At 40.4% G+C, this 8,528-nt stretch overlaps 1 protein-coding gene across 1 annotated transcript; it reads left to right on the forward strand.

Moving 5' to 3' along the window:
- The first annotated feature begins 749 nt into the window (after window positions 1-749).
- Window positions 750-2,522, forward strand: LOC104539241 (olfactory receptor 14A16-like). The gene is given in 2 exon segments (XM_010182715.1): window positions 750-1,486; window positions 2,303-2,522. Coding segments are annotated over 2 exon segments (957 nt in total).
- Window positions 2,523-8,528: the final 6,006 nt, after the last annotated feature.

The following is an 8,528-nucleotide window of genomic DNA, read 5'->3' on the forward strand; positions in this document are numbered from 1 at the left end:
ACCCTTACAGTAAAAAAGCTTTTCCTCATGTTCACATGGAACTTCCTATGCTCCAGCTTGCACCCATTTCCCTTTGTCCTATCATTGGCTATCACAGAGAAGAGCCTGGCTCCTTCCTCCTGACACTCACCCTTTACAAGTTTATAAACATTAATGAGCTCTCCCCTCAGTCTCCTCTTCTCCAAGCTAAAGAGCCCCAGCTCCCTCAGCTGCTCCTCATAAGGGAGATGCTCCACTCCCTCCATCATCTTTGTGGCTCTGCATTGGACTCTTTCAAGCAATTCCCTGACCTTCTTGAACTGAGGGGCCCAGAACTGAACACAATATTGCAGATGTGGTCTCACCAGGGCAGAGTAGAGGGGGAGGAAAACCTCTCTTTTTGTGGCTAGATTACCTCAGCTCTGCTCTGCAGTCAGGTAAATTGGGATGGATGGACAGACTGAAAAACTCTTTGATATCACAGCTAGATTTAATCTGAGATCACCACCTGTTCTTATTTAGGGTCTGCTTTAGGGTAGGACTGACTCCTGCAGAGCCCAAAGCAGAGCCTCCTGCTTCATGTTTGACCATCAGCCAGCACCAACTAGAGTGCACAAAAAAGACTTGTCAAAGGCTGTCCTGAAAGATAAGAGCTACTTTGGTGGGAATCTAGGGTCAACTGGATATATTTTTTTCTCTGAGATACCTGCCCTAACATCTAACTCTTTCTTCTTCCATAGACATGTCCCAATGTCCAGAGGCAGCTGCAAATGTGCAATGTCAGCTCCATCACTCAGTTGCTCCTCTTGGCATTCACAGACACATGGGAGCTGCAGCTCTTGCACTTCTGGCTCTTTCCAGCCATTTACCTGGCTGCCCTCCTGGGAAACAGCCTCATCACTGCCACAGCCTGTGACAACCACCTCCACACCCTCATGTACTACTTCCTCCTCAACCTCTCCCTCCTTGTCCTGGCCTCCATTTCCACCACTCTCCCAAAAGCCATGGCCAATTTCCTCTGGGACAACAAGGTAATCTCCTACTTGGGATGTGCTGCCCAGCTGTTTTTCTTTTTCTTTCTGATATCTGCAGAATACTGCCTTCTCACTGTCATGGCCTATGATCGCTATGCTGCCATCTGCAAACCCCTGCACTATGAGACTCTCCTGGGCAGCAGAGCTTGTGTCCACATGGCAGCAGCTGCCTGGGGCAGTGTTTTTCCCTATGCTGTGCTGCACATGGCAAATACATTTTCACTATTCCTCTGCCAAGGCAATGTCTTGGACCAGTTCTTCTGTGAAATCCCCCAGATCCTCAAGCTCTCCTGCTCAGACTTCTACCTCAGGGAAGTCTGGCTTCTTGTGGTCAGTGTCTGTGTAGCATTTGTGTGTTTTATATTCATTCTTTTTTCCTATGTGCAGATCTTCAGGGCTGTGCCGAGGATCCCCTCTGAGCAGGGATAGCACAAAACCTTTTCCATGTGCCTCCCTCACCTGTCTGTGGTTTCCCTGTTGTAGAGAGAACAAAGTTAATCGCAAAGTCCAAGTCATGTACACCAGGTAGCTGCATGCCTGGAAGCATGAAATCAAACATTGGGTGAGGTGGTAGACACTGGGCGAGGTGGCAACCATCGTTAGATCAACATCTGGTGTTATCCAGATGCCTGGAGAAGTGTGAGATGAGGCGGAGGCCTCGTGGTCCCAGTCCTCTATTCCTTTCTGCCCCAGACAAAAGGAGCCATTACCTCTACCCATGCAGGTGTGAATTAATGGACTTTGTGACATTAACATAAGCAATAAGATTGTCTATAGTCATCCCCACCCACACGTATGCCCTGGTGGTGTAATGTAAAAGTTTGAGTATAAGTATCACCCCAATTTCAGCCCAAGAATGGGGACTCTGAACCATATCGATGACTGGATGGATTGACGAATTCGCTCCCTCTCCATCCCCACCACTCAGGTCACCTTGTGGATAAGATTATTTACCTCAGCTAACATTGAGTGATATATTTTTATATTTTGCCTCAGGTTCATATTCCCTGAGTGTATTTTATAATTTTCCTCAGGCACATATTCTCTGAGTGTATTTTATATTTTCCGCCTCAGGTTCGTTTCTAGGTTTCCCTGAGTGTATTCTTGGTTTTGATATTAGTTATACAACCTTTAGTGTACCTGTAGCTTTTCAATTTATCACTGGCAATCCAAAAGAACCTGTAAATGTTGCTGTAAATAAACGATTACTATTTTTTTCCTGATTTGAGTCTCTCGCATATTCGGTGCTGGCCTCACAAGACCGGATTTATTTCCCCGTTTTCACAACACCTGTTTCTCAGCACTGCAACATTTTCCTACCTGAAGCCACCCTCCATCGCCTCTTCATCCCTTGACTTGATGATTGCTGTTTTGTACTCAGTGGTGCCTCCAACACTGAACCCCCTTGTCTATAGCATGAGGAACCAGGAGCTCAAGGATGCTCTGAAGAAAATGATAACTGGATCTTTTTTCAGCAGCCTTATACTGCCAGCCTTCCTCTGCAAATAATTCCCAGTATATGTCTTGACATCCCAAGCCCTTCTTTCCTTCTTTGTATTTGTTTTCTTTTTCAGCTTTTGGTGATGTTTTCTTCATAGGATTGTCATTATTTATTTCCTCCTACTTAAGTATTCACTGGTCTACCTGATCCTTGCAATTGTGTAAATGAGGAGCCAGTTTCACTGTATATTTCCTCAAAATAATTGAAGCTGCAGGTACTTAACTTTCACAGAATCACAAAATCACAGAATCACAGAATCACAGAACGTTAGGGATTGGAAGGGACCTCAAAAGATCATCCAGTCCAATCCCCCTGCCGGAGCAGGAACACCCAGATGAGGTTACACAGGAAGGCGTCCAGGCGGGTTTTGAATGTCTCCAGAGGAGACTCCACAACCTCTCTGGGCAGCCTGGGCCAGGGCTCTGTTACCCTCACTGAGAAGAAGTTTCTTCTCAAATTTCAGTGGAACCTCCTGTGTTCCAGTTTGTGTCCATTACCCCTTGTCTTATCATTGTTTGTCACCGAGAAGAGCCTGGCTCCATCCTCGTGACACTCACCCTTTAAATATTTATAAACATGAATGAGGTCTCCCCTCAGTTTCCTCTTCTGCAAACTAAAGAGACCCAGCTCCCTCAGCCGCTCCTCATAAAGGAGATGCTCCATTTTTCTGGGGTTAGTCATCAGTGAGGCAGTAATGACAGAGGGGACTGCAGACCTCTCAAGATCTCATGAAGAAGAAAAAAAGAGACACAGGGTTCCACTGACCTCCTTTGGTTTCATGGATCCCCTTCCCTTCTGGGCTTCATCCCTCTCTGCCCCCTAAAGCTTCTGTGCCCTTCAGAGGGACGGGGGCTGTGGGGTGTGTTCCCAGGGCCCTGTGGCACCCTGTGGTGCTGTCCTTGTTCTGCTGGGACTGAATCTATGAATCCTTTTTACTGCTCCAGACAGCTGGATTTTTGGGAAAGCAGTGTTTGAGCTTTCATTATCACAAGTTCATGTTATAGCTTTGGCTAGGATTGAATTTTTTTTCCTTATGAAGCTGATAAGGTTATTGTTTTCTTTTTCACTGGCAGATATTTGCATTTTTCAAAGATTTGCCTGTGTCTGTGGTTACAGTTTCTCTTAGGATTTTTTTCTTTCTCTCTGCATAAGTGAGAGGAAATGAGAGCCCGGGACTCTTTGGGACAGGTGACCCAGGAGAGATGACTCGAGTATGATTCAAGCTGACCAACAAAGATGTATTTTATTCTATCATCATGTGACTTGTCTCACCATGCCTTGGATGTTACTTCATTGATGTCAAAAAGAACAGACTCTCTCCCAACTTGCCTATACCCCTGGCTGAGGACATCAGAGCACACCTGGGCTGCGACACCTCAGCTGTGGCTGCAGGCCAAGTTCTGACTTGTCTTAAAGAAACCTAGTTTCCAGGCCCTGTGTGTGCAAAGGCTTTGTTTCACAGCAGAGACACAACCAAGTGGATGGCACGTGGAAACATAAAGATGAAATTGCATGCCAAGAGAGTGAGCAAACTCTGCCGACTGAAATACAGAGAGAAACAGGGCTGGGGAGAGCAGCCCTGACAAGAAAAGGATTTTCTGTCAGTGATGTTTCTGCTGCGCCTGAGAGCCTGTGGTGGAGGAGAAGGTGATCTCCGGGAATAAAAAGATGCTGCTGGCAGGCCAACATATCAGCCAGAAAGTACAAAAAGCCAAGTAAGTGCCTAATAAGGTGAAAATCATGAAAAACTCCAAAGATGTCATCAAACACACAAAAGACCAAAAAATTACAGTGCTTATTAACATTTTCATTAATGGCCTTTTGGTTGTTTCCTGTATTATTGGTCTTGTTCGTGATTTTCGAGTTTTTCACCTTACTTGTCTCTTTCTCGGCTTTTTGGTTTTTATGGCGAATATAGGTGATTTTCTGCTTTTTCAATATGCATATTGGCATTTTAAGGCTTTCATGGCATTTCTGCTGTTTTTCGCCTTTTTGACTGTATGAGGCACATTCTCTGCTTTCTGGCGTATCTGGCAGATATTGGTGCTTTTTACATCATATCTTGGCATTTTTAAAATTTTTTTTTAATAGGTCAAAGCACAAGATATTCTTAAGAGTTCTAAAGTGCATGTGGAGCAGTTGAAGTAGTGCACTAGGATGCCCAGTTTTATCCCACTAAGTTGTTGGGTTTTTTCTTTGTACTTTTGTGAGCAGCTTTCAGTTTCTTCTCTTCTTCTTCCGCCAGCACAAACTTCTGTGAACCTAGAAAGAAACCTAAAATTCTTTGCTTCTTCAAGATACGTTCACAGGCTGACAAGTAATTTCAGCGATAGCTAAATTTAAATGTTTGTGAAAACTTCTGATTTTTCTATCTATCAAGCATCATTATCAGCTCTTCCTGAGGATTAAAAATACATTTGGAAGAACCCACTGCCAGGTTAATGCAGCTGACATGTTCTCCTGAGGACAAGCAACCTTTTAAAGGTAGCAATGATGTGGCATAAATGTACTCTTTAAGGACAGAATAACTGAAGCTTTTCCCTGGTTGGGGGGAGGGGGAAGGGATCATTATGCTTCTGATACAAGAAAGCTTACTGTGAAAAGATATTGCAAAGAAACGGACATCAGAGCCGTGCTACAGACTTAAATACCTCATTGGAAAAAAAACCTACTTAGGAAAAAAGAAAAAAAAAAATTTTCCTTTTTTTTGTCCAAACATAGTATGGAGGATGCTCTAAACAATGTTTCTGATTCTTACCACCTTAGCGCAGGACTCTGCCAAATAATTTACACACTATGTACAATATCAGATTATGATAAGATTTTTTTTTAATTATTCTAAGTAACTTAGGTGTTTAATTTTCTTTGAAAGAAACAGTAACTTATGCAAGTTTAATTTTTGAATTTCTGTGAAATTTATCTTCAAATATTTGATTGAAGTTTTGAGAAGTCTCTTGATTTTATGAGAAGTCACACATCTAATTAAAATTGACTTAAAATATAAAGAAATACATGGAGAGTTGTTTCAGATAACTTAAACATGGGATAGAGAAAGATTTAATATATTTGCATATTTTATTACTGGATATAAAGAGCATTTTTTCAAATAAATTCTTATTCTTCTAGGTTTTCTGCCCCTTTATCTGTAAAAAGATCAAAGAGAGTATGCAATTTCCAGAATGGTGTGACTTCCTAAGTGGCACTAAAAAGATTTTGGTTCTGGCTGTCCAACGTATGTTACTGGAGAATGTTCTGTGTTTTAATTGGTCTCTACCGGTTTTATGCTCAAAGGACAGTTTCTTTTTGAGACAGCTAGCAAAGCTCTTCTAAGGAAAAATAGCAATGAATATCTAAGAGGGGTTTATTAAAGAAAAATGTATCTTCTTTGGCTTGCACAGTTTAAAGTTTTATACATTTTTCAGTGTTAGTCTTCCTTTAGTCTTCCTTTTAAGACTTCACAGCTGATAATAGATGTGTCCTAGTAAAAGTTACCACTATCCAAACACATGTTTATTAAGCATAAATAATTTTCCAAATTATTCTATTCCTCAGATTTTGTTGTTTCTATCTGCAGATACCTACAAATTATTGTGAGTTCATGCATATTATGGCTGAAGTTGCTCTTTCAGAGGCCGTGCATACATAAATTCTTAGATAAAAACAAATGGTGATTACTGATGATTATTGATCAGTTTTCTTACTAAAAGCAACAATAAAAAGATTATTACCATATGATTCTTTATAGAGTGGATTGAGATAGAGCATACTGATTCAATGGTAAGATTTTAACAAGTGGAAATAAAGGTTTAGCAAGGGGACGAGGGAGTCTACAGAACTTTTGTTGGCAGGTAGAAACTCATTAAAACTGCACACGCTGGAGATATGTGCATATGTATATATTTATATACATTCTGTACTGCTATTGAGACAAGTCTCACAGAAATACTCCTGTTTCACCTGATAAATGATGATCCTGGAAAATAATGTGGTTCTTCTCTAGGCAGCTGTGCAAGTTACTGCTTCATGCTTCCTTTCTCTGTACGCTATAAAGATGAAATCTATTACCTTAGACATTTACAAAACAAATCTTTTCATATATCACTAACTGCTTTTAAAGAAAAGCACAGATATGAAACCCATTTGTCTCTGAAGAGTGGCTAGCAAATAGGCTGCTGACATCAAGGCTCATCACTGTTTAATCAGAATCTATACTCAAGAGCATTACTGCAGTACTTTCCAAGGAAAATTTATTGCTTAGAATAGCATTTCTTTTGAATATTAGAAAACAATACTATGCTTAAAATAATGTAAAAAGGACAAAAACTGTAGAATATCTCACTTTTTATTTGAAGTCCCGCACTTTGAAGCAAAAACCATCACTCCATTCTCCTCTCTGGAGAGTTTTGTGGAATTCTGATTGCTGCAGCTGAGCTGAGGGTTGCTAGCTGCACTGCAGAAATTTGAGAGCTGTCGGGGTGGGGGGGTTGGGGTTTTTTTTTGTTATTTACAGAATCATTGGCATTTATTTTTGCTGCATACAGGCAGGACTGCCAACTATACCTTGGGGGTACTTACACTGCAAGTTTTGTAAAGGTTGCTGGAAGGGGAAGGGCAAGCTCACTACCTGAATATCAGTTGTTTCTCAGTCATTGAAATACACTTAAGTAAAGCTTCAACACATTTTAAAATAGTTTGGGGTTTTTAAAAGTGAAAGAGAGCAATTTTGCTGCTCTCTATCAGTTTCACTTTGTGAAAGCAGATTGAATTGAGCACTGTTTCACTACTGGTTTGTTTTTCTGGTCCTTCATAACAATGCTTCATGACTTCACTAGCAGAGCACTTAAAACTAAATCAACAATGTCAATTTTATTTTAGTTTAATCTAGTTCACAGGGATAGAGCATAACTCTTGTACAACACATATGGTGAACTATATTTTTCTCTTTTGTTGTAATGGAGAAGTTACAATTTGAGTAATTTTAAACCGTTAAACTAAGAAAGATGTCTGTCCAAAGGTTTGTTAAAAATGGGACAAAATCTAGGTTTTGAGCTTATCAGCAGATTTGGAATTGCTTTCAAGAACTGACCTGTAGTTTAATATTTTTGAGATATAAAGATACAAGGTGGCATCGAGATGTCAGTTCATGAAGTTCTTTCCGCCACTACAGCATAGCTTATTAAAATTGCATGTTATAGAGTGGGCTTTTTTTTGTCACGTAGCAGGAAACATTCTGAGTGACTCCAGCATGTTTTTCCTCTTGACAACAAGAACATTTGAAGAAAAATAGTTATGCTTCCAAAATAGAAGTATCTCCTGTCACAGAATTGCTGAATACTTGGTTCTGCTACAATGATTCTTATAAGAGAGGAGCAGAACTAATTTACAAACATCAAGAACCAGTATGTGATAAACCTGGCTGTGTTTGGAAGTTTAGAAAAACCTACGCAGTCATCCTAGCTTCAAATGTGCTGTGGCAGTCAGGAACAATTGCCAAACCTCATTGCAGCCCAAGTCCACTTTACTTTAAAAGGCTTTTCTGTTTTTTTTGAGAAGGACAAAGGTTATAAAGTCTAACTTGAGGTATTTTATGCCTCAGTCATCTGGGTATTCAAAGAATATGAGTTGAGGCCCCTAAAGTTACATAGATATGAAGCGTAGACATACATTTACTTCATGTTGTATTGAGACTTCCATGACAGAAGAGAAACAGTGAAGCACCAGCAGTAAAGGATTAAAAAAGCTTCTAAGCTCATGTTAAAATGCTGTGGGCATTTTTTTTAAATACCGAAATTAGGTATCCAGCACCTTTTTTGATAGTGTTTGCCTATAAATACTATTCACGAAAGTTTTCACACCGATACAAGATGTTACAAATTCATAATTTTTCATACCATGTCTACAGACCTAAATGAGTTTTGACACTGACATTTTCACAGACTCCTATAACTCTCTCAGCATTGGTTTTTGTCTTTCTTTGTATTCTAATTAAGAACGGAAGTAGCAACAAAGACTAA

Source organism: Mesitornis unicolor, unplaced genomic scaffold, assembly GCF_000695765.1.
Source record: "Mesitornis unicolor isolate BGI_N332 unplaced genomic scaffold, ASM69576v1 scaffold2624, whole genome shotgun sequence".
NCBI lineage: Eukaryota > Metazoa > Chordata > Aves > Mesitornithiformes > Mesitornithidae > Mesitornis > Mesitornis unicolor.